Source organism: Panthera pardus, unplaced genomic scaffold (assembly GCF_024362965.1).
Source record: "Panthera pardus isolate Hobbes unplaced genomic scaffold, ASM2436296v1 HiC_scaffold_24, whole genome shotgun sequence".
Classification (NCBI taxonomy): domain Eukaryota; kingdom Metazoa; phylum Chordata; class Mammalia; order Carnivora; family Felidae; genus Panthera; species Panthera pardus.
This window is the reverse complement of record NW_026526810.1, coordinates 108,000,402-108,014,600: the sequence shown is the minus strand read 5'-3', so window position 1 is coordinate 108,014,600 and position 14,199 is coordinate 108,000,402. Positions and strand designations below refer to the sequence as shown.

General features: G+C 43.0%; 1 protein-coding gene across 1 annotated transcript in view; it reads left to right on the top strand.

The window, feature by feature from the left end:
• Positions 1–7,026, top strand: part of MED6 (mediator complex subunit 6) — a 100,837-nt gene extending 93,811 nt beyond the window's left edge. The window contains exon 7 of the mRNA XM_053889546.1: positions 6,317–7,026. Within this exon, the coding sequence (XP_053745521.1) occupies positions 6,317–6,325 (9 nt within the window). The 3' untranslated portion in view covers positions 6,326–7,026. The remainder of the gene's footprint in view (positions 1–6,316) is intronic.
• Positions 7,027–14,199: the final 7,173 nt, after the last annotated feature.

Below are 14,199 nucleotides of genomic sequence, written 5' to 3'. Positions count from 1 at the left end.
GATTTCTCTTTCTGTTGCTTCATTGTTGGTGTATTGGAATGCAACCGGTATCTGTGCATTGATTTTATATCCTGCAACTTTGCTGAATTCATGAATCAGTTCTAGCAGTTTTTTGGTGGAATCTTTTGAGTTTTCCATATAGAGTATCATGTCACCTGCAAAGAGTGAAAGTTTGACCTCCTCCTGGCCGATTCGGATGTCTTTTGTTTCTTTGTGTTGTCTGATTGCTGAGGCTAAGACTTCCATACTATGTTGAATAACAGTGTCAAGAGTGGACATCTCTGTCTTGTTCCTGACCTTAGGGGGAAAGTTCTAAGTTTTTCCCTCTTGAGGATGATATTAGCGTTGGGTCTTTCATATATGGCTTTTATGATCTCCAGGTATGATCCTTTTATCCCTACTTTCTTGAGGGTTTTTAATTAAGAAAGGATGCTGTTTTTTGTCAAATGGTTTCTCTGCATCTATTGAGAGGATCATGTGGTTCTTGTCCTTTCTTTTATTGATGTGTCTCCGCATTTTCTCTTACCCCTATTGCAGTCTGGAGAAGTCTACAACCTTGAAATGCAATAGACACAGACAAAAAAAAAAAAAAGCCTCCAAGACAAGTTTGCTCTCTCTAACCAGAGGACCAGGAAATGAGCAGACTGGACAGAAACCTTTTACGAAATAACTGTCCTACACCAACCAAATGTCATGGGAAGTATTGTAACTCTATATGCATCCTCATTAGCATGAGCCACATGAGGGATTAAACATCCAATCACACCCACTTCTAATGAGTTGTCTTGGGCCCTGCACTGGGGTGGTGTCAGAGAAGGTCAAATAGAGTTCTGGGACTTTCACCTGTCAAGTGGGCCTGGGCCCAGGCAGGCCCCATGAGTGAGGGAGCCTGTGACCACAGAAGATGCAGTCAGGTGGGGGGCAGGCGAGATGATCCCTGAAACAGCAGCTTTCCTAGCAGTGGAGTCCTGAGGAGACCAGAGAGAGACTGGGGGCTGGGCAGAGGCCAGACAGGTGGAGGAGGGAGGGGAAGCTATTACATAATAATGGTGTGTTCATTAAGGAGGGGGGAGCTGTGCTCAGTGAGTTGGGTGTCCTAGCACAGGGGACCTAGAGAAGAGGACAAATGGGAGGAATTGGGAACAACAGTGTGTACACCTGGGCTGAAAGGTCCCATGGTCTCTTGGAGAAGTCACAGGGGAAGAATGAGGGCATTTGGTGGAATTTTAAGTGAGCGAAGGACTTTTCTTTCTCAAACCTAAATGACATCAGGGATCAACATGTAATTAAAACAAAGGATGGAGGCTCAGTTGGTTAAGTGTCTGACTTCGGCTCAGGCCATGATCTTGCGGTTCGTGAGTTTGAGCCCCACGTCGGGCTCTCTGCTGTCAGCACAGAGCCCGCGTTGGATCCTCTGTCCCCCTCTCTTTCTGTCCCTCCCCTGCTTGTTCTCTCTCTCTCTCTCTCTCTCTCTGTCTGTCTCTCAAAAATAAACATTTAAAAAAATTAAGGAAAAGAGAAAACAAAGGATGGAGAGGAGAGCGGAAACTTCTTAAAAGAATTTTGAGGAGAGAATTAGATTCTCTCATACTTCATAACAACTGAATGCACTTGGGGTGATTGATGGAAAGAAGGAGTAAATAGAGGCCATAAGTAGAAAAATTAGCGTGTATGATAACAGTTTCTTATAAAGTTAAACCTCTATCCACCCTGTGTCCCAGCGATTCTGGCCCTAGGAAATTCCCCACAAAGACTTGTATGTGAATCTTCAGAGCAGTGTTATTCATGAAATTTATTCCACAAACTGGGAATAAACAACCAGTCCTTAATAGCTGAATGATTAAAGAAACTGGCATATTCATCCAGGGGAATAATCCCTCATAAGTCAGAACTAACTTTTGATCCATGTAAGAATATGGATTTATCTCACAGCTATGATGATGAAAAAGCTGTAATTATCAAGACAGTATGGTACTGGCACAAAAACAGACATATAGATCAATGGAACAGAATGAAAAACCCAGAAATGGACCTACAACTATATGGTCAACTAATCTTCAACAAAACAGCAAAGAGTATCCAATGGAATAAAGACAGTCTTTTCAGCAAATGGTGTTGGGAAAACTGGACAGCAACATGCTGAAAAATAAAATTGGACAACTTTCTTACACTATACACAAAAATAAATTCAAAATGGATGAAAGGGCTAAATATGAGACAGGAAATCATCAAAATCCTAGAGGAGAACACAGGCAGTAACCTCTTTGACATTGGCCATAGCAACTTATTAGATTCATCTTTGAGGCAAGGGAAATAAAAGCAAAAATATACTATTAGGATTTCATCAAGATAAGAATCTTCTACACAGCAAAGGAAACAATCAACAGAATTAAAAGGCAACCTTTGGAATGGGAGAAGGTATTTGCAAATGACATTTGCAAATGATAAAGGGTTAATATCCAAAATACATAAAGAACTTATCAAACTCAACACCCAAAAACAAATAATCCAGTTAAGAAATGGGCAGAAGACATGGATAGACACTTTTTCAAAGAAGACATCTAGATGACTAACAGATACATGAATGGATGCTCAACATCACTCATAATCAGGGAAATACAAATCAAAACCACAATGAGATATCATCTCACACCTGTCAGAATGGCTAAAACCAACAACACAGGAAACAACAGATGTTGGTGAGGATGTGGAGAAATCGGAATCCTCTTACACTGTTGGTGGTAATGGAAACTGGTGCAGCTACTCTGGAAAACGGTATGGAGGTTCCTCAAAAAGTTAGAAGTAGAACTACCCTATAACGCAGCAGTTGCAATACTAGATATTTACCCAAAGGACACAAAAATACAGATTTGAAAGGGTACATGCACCTCAATGTTTATACCAGCATTATCAACAATAGCCAAATTATGGAAAGAGCCCAAATGTCCATTGACTCATGAATGGATAGAGAAAATGTGGTATATATGTATATACACATATACAATGGAATATTAGCCATCAAAGAAAATGAAATCTTTCCATTTGCAACAAGGTGGATGGAACTAGAGGGTATTATGCTAAGTGAAATAAATCAGTCAGAGAAAGACAAATATCATATGATTTCACTCATATGTGGAATTTAAGAAACAGATAAACAGCTGGAAAGGAGAAACAAAGAAAAAAGGGAGAGGGAAATAAACCATAGGAGACTCTTAAAGATAGAGAACAATCTGAGGGTTGATGGAGGGAGGTGGGTCAGGGATGGGCTAGGTGGGAGATGGGTATTAAGGAGGGCAGTTGTTATGATGAGCACTGGGGTTGTATGTAAGTGATGAAACACTGACTTCTACTCCTGAAATCAGTATTGCACTGTGTGTTAACTAAGTGGAATTTAAATAAAAATTTGAAAAGAAAAAAAAAATTACTAAAAAAGTCTTTACAAAAATACTATGCAAATAAAATAACCTTTTTAAATGGAAAAAAAATAAAATAAATTTCCTATTTTAAAGCAGTAAGGATATAGTAATTTTTACAATTGCAATGAAAAACTAATACATGCCCCAAGATAATTTAATAGGTAAAGCATAGTCTATAACAAAAAGTGGTAGGAAAACTGGATGTTTATATAGGAAAAAAATTAGCCTCAACTCCTATCCTTACCACACACAAAAATTAACAGGGGGAGGATCTTACAATTACATGTAATGGCTAAGATGCTTACCTTCCTAGAAATTTTAATAAGACAAATATTCTTAGTAACAGATTAAACAAAGATTTTTTAGGACATAATATGTATTAATGATAACAAAAATGATAAATTGGGATTCATAAAAATGAAAAGCATCAGCTCTTTAAAAGGCACCATTCACAAAATGAATAGGAAGCCTTAAACCAGAAGAGAATACTTGTGCACAACACATAAGAACAAAGAAATGTGTATCCAAAGTATTTGAAGAACTCTTATATTCAATAACACTAAGACAAATAGCCCAATACAAAAATGGGCAAGAAAGACTTGAACTGTCACTTCATAACAAAAAATGTAGATGTGTCCAATAAACATAATAGTGACACATAATCAGGGCAATGCACATTGCAAATGGAATGAGATACTATTTCTCATCCCCTGGCATGCGCAAGAGTCATTGGTTTGGGTGAGGATGTGGAACTACTGAAACTTATGTATGTGTCTGGTGGGACTGTGGTGCAGCACAACCAGTGTGGAAGATACTGATTTTTTTAATTAAAATTATGCCTATGCTATGAACCAGTTTAATGATTATGTATCTTATAGAAGAACATTCGCACTGAAATTTTGAGGCAACATATTAGTTTCATGAACTTGGACATCCAAATCTCTCCCCGAGTTTGAGAGGTTCTCAGTCATGATTACTTTAAATAAATTTCTACCCCTTCTCTCTCTGTTTTTCTTCTGGGACTCTAATGATGCGTACATTGTCTTTTTTCCTTCCCTTCCCTCCCTTCCCCTCCCCTTTTCTTCCTTCCTTCCTTCTTTCTTTTTTTGATGATGTCCTGTAATTCCTGTAGGCTTTCTTTTTTCCCTTTCATTCATGTTTTTCTTCTCTGATTGTTTAGTTTGAATTGAACTGTCTTTGAGTTCACTGATTCTCTTTCTGCTTGTCCAGGTTTCCTGCTGAAGCTCTCTGTTCTGCAGGTCAGTGTTGTATTCTTCAGCTCCAATATTTCTGTTTTGTTCCTTTTTGTTTTCTCTCTTTGTTGAACTTCTTTTGTTTTTGCATTATTTTTCTGATTTCATGGAATGGTTTATCTGTATTCTCTTGTAATTCTCTGAGCACCTGTTTAACAATTATTTTGAATTCCTTGTCAGACAATTCCTAGATCTCCATTTCTTTGGAGCCAGTTACTGGAGGTTTACTGTATTTCTTTGGAGGAAACACATATTCCTGAATATTCGTGATCCATGTAGACTTTCTTTCTTTTTTTTTTTTAATTTTTTTTTAACGTTTATTTATTTTTGAGACAGAGAGAGACACAGCATGAACGGGGGAGGGGCAGAGAGAGAGGGAGACACAGAATCGGAAGCAAGCTCCAGGCTCTGAGCCATCAGCCCAGAGCCTGACGCGGGGCTCGAACTCACGGACCGCGAGATCGTGACCTGAGCCAAAGCCGGACGCTTAACCGACTGAGCCACCCAGGCGCCCCTCCATGTAGACTTTCATAGGTGTCAGTACATTTGAAGATGTAGTCTCCTCTTCCAGACATCATGGACTGACTTTAGTATGGGAAGCCTTTCACCTTCAGGTGGATGGCACATGAGATCATGCTGTGTGACCTGGGTGCCAAGTATGGGAATATGTGATGGCTCTCACTGGGTCTGGGGGAGGGGGGACCTGATATCTCCTCAGCTTGGGCCACTGAAGTTCACAGCATTGCCAACTATGCAGTCCTTGGCAAGTACAGGAGCTGCAAAGTTGTTGAGTTCCTTAGTGGTACCTCCAGGTCTGGTAGCTAGGGACCAGGGAAGGCAGTAAGGGTTACCAGAGCCAGTGATGTACACACCCTCAGTTGTGGGGAAAGCTGTAGGTGCCAATGCAGTGGCAGATGCCTTTTGCAGACATGCTTTTAGTGATGAGGACCAGGGCAGGTAGCAAGGAGTGGGGCCAACTATGGACTGACTGGCAGCTCTGAGGCATTTCTGTCTCCCCAAGTATACACACCACACTGAGGCCAGTGATGGGTGTTGGGCTGGGGGTGTGTAGGTATACAGCTGGAGAGAATAGCTACTGGTGGGCATGGTGGTACCAGCCAATGAGAGAAGCAGGGCCTAGTCCAGACCTGCAAGCAGCTGTAGGGGGAAGGGCTAGATATTGTGCACTCACCTGTGGCTACCCACTCTCCCCCTAGGTGTGCACATTGCAGTGGAGGCCAATGATGGGCATCAGGCCTGTGGTATGCAGGTACAGCTAAAGAGGCTAAGCCCAAGTGCTGGAATGCTGGTGGGACTCCATCACTTGTACTTGTATGGTTAAAGAAGTGTGATTTGGCTGCAGGCATGGCTCTTGGTCCTCTTGGTCTCCACTGGGGACAGGGGGAGAGAACAAGGAGGCTGGTGTCAGTAAGTGCAAATACCTGGGGGGAGAAAGTTGGCAAGATCCACAGTGAGTCCATGGAGTCTGAGTAGGTGGCTGGCTTCATGAGTGGCCAAATTTGAGTTTGTTTGCAAAGCAGGTATTTGTAAACCACCATTGTTCCTACTGTGTGTCTGCTAATAACAGCCTCTGCTTTTCCTCCTTGCTTCTAGTCAGCTCATTGTGTGTTAACTTTGCTGGTCTAGGTGGAATGAAACTAAGGTGGGACCTTTGTGCACTGCCCCATGAGGCTGGAGAAGCTGTTCATTCACTCTGTTCTTCTTTTGCTGGTAAGAGAAAAAGTTTCTAGTTTGGAAGTCCTTTCTTGGTGCTGAACAATGCTGGCGTGGGATGGGATGATGCAGGCAAAATGAAGACTTACTTCTCTTTTTGTATGATTATTCTGAGTTTTGTTGTTGTTGTTGTTGTTGTTGTTGTTGTTCCCCAGTGTTGCTAAAACTTTCTACGTGGACTCTAGAAGTCTCCCAAATCTGTTTTTATCCATGGATAGCAGTTTTCCCATTGATCTTTGGGGGGGGTCTGGGAAGGCTGGATTTGCTGGAACCAATTCCTCTCCAGCTCTGAATTTGCCAGTGATTTAGAGGATCAGACCACATCAAGCTACTGGAGACCCTGACACAAGACCCTGTCCAGGGTGATCTGTTCCCATTGGAGTAAGGTAAGGGGATAGGGAGAGTTGCTCTGGGACTCACTTGGCCTTTCAAGGAACACTGAGCTTTGCAAATTGTGATTTTTAAAATCACTGCAGCCCAGGTATGGTGACAGATGGTAACTACACTTGTGGTGAGCATAGATGTTGTGTTGTATGTACTTGTCATCTCACTGTTGTATACCTGAAACCAATGTAACATTGTATGTCAACTATACTTTAATAAAATAAAATTAAATCCCTGCAGCCCAGCCTTGCAGAGCACTACCTGGGGAAGGGCTCACCATGTTACAGGCTGGAGAGGGGGAGCCTCAAGTATAGAGGGTTTGGGCAGGTGTAGGTCTCCTGGCCACTGGGCTCTGGAGGCTGGTTCAGGCACCTGCCAGAGCCAAGGAGGCATGTGACTTGTAAGCTGCAGGCCGGCAGACTCCTACTAGATCCAGAACATAGGTGAGAGGAGCCTTTGTCCTGGGCAAAGCTAAAAGCTGTAACTTAAACCTTGCCCCCAAATCCTGAGTAAGGACCCCTTGAAGTGGTATGCAGGCATGAGTCCTGCTGCTGCCCTTGTGACTTTTAGGCAGGTCCCTTGGTGCCCTCTGCCTGTCTCCACCACCTGGTCATGACACTCTGACATGTGGGGGCAGTCAGTAAGGGCAGCTGCCACAAAGAAGGTGATGATGATAGAGGCACTACCTCCAGGGGAATATTCCAGGCCCACTGCATTCCAAACCTGCCCAGCCCTGCCCAGTTAGGAGGTATAGCTATATCAGGATTGTTGACCCAAGAGGATGGTGGCCAAGATAGGACACCCAGGATCCTTTCAAGCACCCTAAGTTTGGGGACTCTCCTTGCCACCTCTGAGAGGCCCCATGTGTCCCTCACCAGATTCAGCCCACCACCCCATTCATTTTGCTACCACTGCACTGGGGGTTCCTGACATGCAGGCCTTTGTGCCCTTGGCCTAGGGTGCTGTCCCCCCTGCACTGCAGCTTCTTCTAGACCTCATGTCTTGCTGAAATGTCCTCCCCAACACCTGGCATCCTCTGTTGGCTGCTTTTCTCATTTGTCATCTGTCCTCTCCACTGGACTGAATTCTGTGAGGACCTTATCCACCATCCTGCCCCCTGCTGTACCCCCAGGTCCAAGCCCAGGGCCAGTTTGCTCTCTGCCCAGTGGAGCACCTATCTTCATATTCTCCCAAGACCCTCTCACAGCCCTTGGGCACCCTCTTTCCTCCACCTAGGCCCCACCCCTATGGGGATAGCTGTGCCTCTCAATTCTGCAGGTAAGCCCAGAACTGTGTGTGGTCCTCCTGAAGAGCACTGTCTCCACGAGGAATAGCCATATCTGTGTGCCTCAAATTCTACCACTAGTACTCATACCTCTGGTTTATCCTGAACATTCACCAGATATCTATCTATTGGGGCTGGGACCCATGCTGGGTGCTAGGAGCAAAGAACTAACCTGACTTGGAAAACTCACAGTCTAAGAACAGAGGTGGACAAAGCAGGAAACATAGCCAATCACTGGTGAGGCTTGCTATGATGGACAGGGTGAAGAAAGAGAGATTTGGGGATATATGACCCCTGGCTCAGTGGCAACAGTCACACTCAGGTAGGGGAATTTGAGCAAGTGTTGATGGCCCAAAAGCCATAGCCATCTGCTCATCCCACCTCCACCCAGTAGCCCTGCCAGGCCATCTTCATGTCCCCTCTCCGGGCCATGGGGCAAGAGTCATTCCTACTCCTGGTATGGCTGTTCTCTCAGGCCCATCTTACACCTTTCCATTCCAGGCTGTGTGTATGAGGCAGTCAGAGCCCTCAGGGCATTTCCAAAATGTTCAGGTCTTTCACTGCCCCAGGTTGGGCATCTGTCTTGTCCTAGGTTCACTTCTCTGCCAGTTGGGGATAGAGGAGACCTATCTCTGAGCCCCAGGCCTCTCTGAACTGAGGGTCAGAGACCTGGGTTCTGCTTGCTGTGTGACCTTGGCCAGGTCACTGCCCTTGTCTAGACCTCAGTGCCCTCATCATGGAGTACAGGTGGATTCACATTAGGAGTTTATACTTCCTGCATCCTGCACTTAAGTGAAGGAACTATATTGTACTTCAAGAACACAAGAAAACTTGCTTATTTGTTCATTCCACAAATTAATGGCTAATGCTTTTTAGGTGGCAGGCTAATGAATATGGTCATTTATAGTAGTCATACTTTGAAAATAAAAACAAAGGTTGATTCCAGAAGAAAGGTTTTCAGAAGTGTAGGAAATACATAATTGATGGCTTCGTAAGTGGTTTGCAGCTTTGGATATTTATTTACTGCTAAAAACAAAACAAAACAAAACAAAACAAAACACCGAAATCTCCGATTTAATCAATTTACAGCTCATAGTGAGTAAACATATTTTCAGGTTATAAAACTTTTTTTTTTCTGATCGGTAGATAAATCGTTCATGTTCTTTGAACAATTTCTGGTAAAATGGGAATAAAGATGCCAATATCCAAATACTATTTGTTTTTTTACTTAGAAAAAAAAAAGCATGGGGGTCCTTTAGGAGAGAGAGATTATCATTCCAGTAGTTTCCTAGGAATACTCAATATGTCTCATTACAATATCCTTTCATATATAAGGTGACAGTGACAGACTGTGAAGTTTGTCTAATAACATGGTAACTTCTCTCTTCTCCCTTGATTACCTTGAAAGTGGAAAGAGAAATATGTAATAATTATTTTATTTTATTTTATTTATTGTCAAATCACTCTGGTGTATGCCTGAAACGAATGTAATATTGTACATCAGTTATACCTCTATACTTAGCATACAATGAAATATACGTAGCATACAAGACGTATGCTTTTTTTTTTTTTTTGAGGTATACTTAGCATACAATAAAATACACAGATTTCAAAGTGGATCTTGATGACTTTTGATTTATAAACACCACCCTACCTTAGCTTGTTTTGGCCACTATAACAAAATACCGTAGGCTGTGTGTCTTACAAACAAGAGAACTTTATTTCTCACACTTGTGGAGATACAAAGTCCAAGATCAAGTCAACCACACATCTATTGTCTGGTGAGAACGGCTTCTTGCTTCATAGATGGCACCTCTTGCTGTGAAGCCACATGGCAGAAGGGGTGAGAGAGCTCTCCGGGGTCTCTGTTATAAAGACACTGATCCCATTCGTGAGGGCTCCACCTTCATGACCTAAAGACGTTCCAAAGGCCCCAGCTCCTAATACCGTCGCCTTTGGGCTTAGGATTTCAACCTACGAATTTTGCAGGGACACAAACATTGAATCCATAGCACACCTCAATGAAGATACAGAAGTTTCCTATCACTCCAGAAAGTTCCTTCCGTTCCTCCATTGCCACATCAGCCACATCAGGAAACTACTGATTTAAATTCTATTCCCGTAAATTACAGCCTATTCTAGACTATTCTAGAATTCATTCAAATTAAATCATGTATTCAGTTCCTTTGGTCTGATTGTTTCTGTCATCATCATAGCTGTGAGATAAATCCATGTTCTTACATGGATCAAAAGTTAGTTCTGACTTATGAGGGATTATTCCCCTGGATGAATATGCCAGTTTCTTTAATCATTCAGCTATTAAGGACTGGTTGTTTATTCCCAGTTTGTGGAATAAATTTCATGAATAACACTGCTCTGAAGATTCACATACAAGTCTTTGTGGGGAATTTCCTAGGGCCAGAATCGCTGGGACACAGGGTGGATAGAGGTTTAACTTTATAAGAAACTGTTATCATACACGCTAATTTTTCTACTTATGGCCTCTATTTACTCCTTCTTTCCATCAATCACCCCAAGTGCATTCAGTTGTTACGAAGTATGAGAGAATCTAATTCTCTCCTCAAAATTCTTTTAAGAAGTTTCCGCTCTCCTCTCCATCCTTTGTTTTCTCTTTTCCTTAATTTTTTTAAATGTTTATTTTTGAGAGACAGACAGAGAGAGAGAGAGAGAGAGAGAGAACAAGCAGGGGAGGGACAGAAAGAGAGGGGGACAGAGGATCCAACGCGGGCTCTGTGCTGACAGCAGAGAGCCCGACGTGGGGCTCAAACTCACGAACCGCAAGATCATGGCCTGAGCCGAAGTCAGACACTTAACCAACTGAGCCTCCATCCTTTGTTTTAATTACATGTTGATCCCTGATGTCATTTAGGTTTGAGAAAGAAAAGTCCTTCGCTCACTTAAAATTCCACCAAATGCCCTCATTCTTCCCCTGTGACTTCTCCAAGAGACCATGGGACCTTTCAGCCCAGGTGTACACACTGTTGTTCCCAATTCCTCCCATTTGTCCTCTTCTCTAGGTCCCCTGTGCTAGGACACCCAACTCACTGAGCACAGCTCCCCCCTCCTTAATGAACACACCATTATTATGTAATAGCTTCCCCTCCCTCCTCCACCTGTCTGGCCTCTGCCCAGCCCCCAGTCTCTCTCTGGTCTCCTCAGGACTCCACTGCTAGGAAAGCTGCTGTTTCAGGGATCATCTCGCCTGCCCCCCACCTGACTGCATCTTCTGTGGTCACAGGCTCCCTCACTCATGGGGCCCGCCTGGGCCCAGGCCCACTTGACAGGTGACCTCTGGCTGCCTCTGCTCTGGCTACTCCTGTCCCCGGTCTGCTGCTCCCATGCCCTCCCGGGATGGCGCTTCACTTCCTCTGAAGTTGTGATCCCCAGGAAGGTGTCCCACAGGGTGAGTGGAGCTGAGAGACAAGGCCAACTTTCCTATAAGATCCACTTCAGAGGCCAAAGACATGTGGTTCACATGAAAGTCAAGAAGAGCTTGCTGCCCAAACATTTTCCTGTTATCACCGACAATGATCAAGGTGCCATGCAGGAGGACTACCCGTTTGTCCCTCGAGACTGTTACTACCACAGCTACCTGGAAGGGGTTCCTGGGTCCATGGGCACACTGGACACCTGCTACGGGGGTCTGCATGGCATGCTGCAGGTGGATGACTTCACTTATGAAATAAAACCACTGGAGGCTTCTTCCAGATTCGAGCACGTGATTTCTCTACTTGTGTCAGAAGGAAGACCGTCAGAGTCTCAAAGGTGTAAGATTGAAGAACAATCTACAAATCAGGCATATGAAGAGGCAATGCTTTCCGGAGCTCCTAGGGCAGCCCCCGTTTATTTGTGGTGGCCACATAAGAAATATTTAAAAATTCACTACACGGTTTCTAACACGTTAACTGTACGGAATACTAACTACACTCGTATAATTGAAAATGTAGTGATTTTGAACAACATATTACATACCATTTACAAACCGAGTCTCCTAGATGTCAACATACGTGCTTTGTGCATATGGGATGGAATGGACAGGATTAATTTTAATGAGTTCTCGACTATTCAAGCAGCTATAACTGAATATGGTTTGTGGAAGTTCTATGCTTTGTATGATGCAATTCGTCATGATACCTCAATACTTCTTACAGGACATAGACTCTTTGGGGCCTTATATTATGCCCACCACAATGGAATGTGCAACCCCAACTGGGGAGCAGCATATGTATGTGTAACAAATTATCACATATTTTTAGCTGCAGCTATTTCAGCACACATAGTAGGTCATAATTTGGGCATCCGACATGATGTACCCGGTTGTCATTGCTTTCGAAGAGAACACTGTGTCATGTCTCCATTACCTGGTTTATTGGATATGATGAGCAATTGTTCTTATGCAAGGTTGCATCACCGGATTTCTGGTTGGGATCCTTGTTTGAGCATACCAAATGTCCCATACAGAAATTTTCCTTATGTAGCTGCTCGTTGTGGTGACCTAATTGTAGATCGGAACGAACAATGTGATCGTGGCTCCTTAAAGCAATGTTCTAAGAATAAGTGTTGCAAGACCAATTGTGTCCTTTTCCGTGGCAGTGACTGCAGTGAAGGACCCTGCTGTGTTAACTGCACATTTGCTCAACCTGGAAAGATTTGCAGAGACCTGCTTGGTATCTGTGATCTGCCAGAATACTGTGATGGGAAAACGCATAATTGTCCAAATGACACGTACGCCCAAGATGGAACCCCATGTTCAGCATTAGCTGTTTGTGTGAGAGGAAACTGTAGTGACCGTGACACACAGTGTCAGTCCCTTTTTGGCTTCCAAATTAAAGATGCTTCACCAGAGTGTTATGAACATTTGAATATACTAGGTGACCGATTTGGCAACTGTGGAGTGAGGGTGTCAGAAGGAGGAGGAAGGCCTTTGAAATGTGAAGAAGAAAATGTTCTTTGTGGAATGCTGCACTGTAGTAATGTCCATGAAATTCCTGGTGGAGGTGAGCACACTACGTTTCGTCATATAATAATACCAGGTGTTACGGAAGAAAAATGCTTTGGATGTGACGCACACCATGGGACAGATACGCCAGAAATGGGGCTCGTAGTGGATGGTGCAACATGTGGCCCAGGAAAATACTGTTTGAAACAGAATTGTACTTTTTACGAAGACCTGGGTTTTGACTGCGATGTCAAGACATGCAACTTCAGAGGGGTGTGCAACAACAAGAAACATTGTCACTGTATGAAAGGTTGGAAACCGCCATCGTGTGACGAGAGAGGATTGGGTGGTAGTATAGACAGTGGCCCCCCACCTGACAGAGAAGTAGGTCTCACACCCAAAATAATTATTAATATACACCAGGCACTAGCTCTAATGTTTATTCGTATGTTTGTTTTTCTGCTTGCATGAATCATTGGTGGCCTTATCCAGTTAAAAGAAGTTTTGATGAGAGCTGAAAAATAAACTGTGGAAGCACCAATATTCCTGTTAGTAAATAATACTGAAATGCACAAAATAGAGAAAATCACATTGACACCTACTGGGAGCAATGAAAAATAATTACTCTGATAATTACACAATCTTATCCTGAGATTGCCACCTTGGAATAAAATGCCCTGGCAATACAAAGGGGTCTATGTGTTTAAATTCTTTTACATTTCCTGTCTGGTCATATTCTTACTAATTCCATAGATGACATTAGGAGCTCTTAATTTCATTAAGACATGGATTCTAATGTTTTATACATGCCCGTATAGCAATCCTGTTTGCACTGGTATACACTTGTTATTGGACCATTTTCCAATTGGTTATATCCTGAATTTCTGTTATTTGTTCATTTTATTGGTACTGTTTTTTTTTAAAGTAGGTTTCATACCCAGTAAGGAGGCCAACACAGGGCTTGAATTCATGAACCTGAAATTAAGACCTGAGCCTAGATCAAGAGCCAGACTCTCAACCAACTGAGCCACCCAAGCACCCCTAAACAAATAGAATTTAAAGTAACAGTTGGGAGATACAGTGGAAACATAAGAAGTTTTGTGTCATGGCACATGAGTGCCAGCAGATCTACCACCTGCAAAATATGTGCTCTTGGACAAAGTCTTA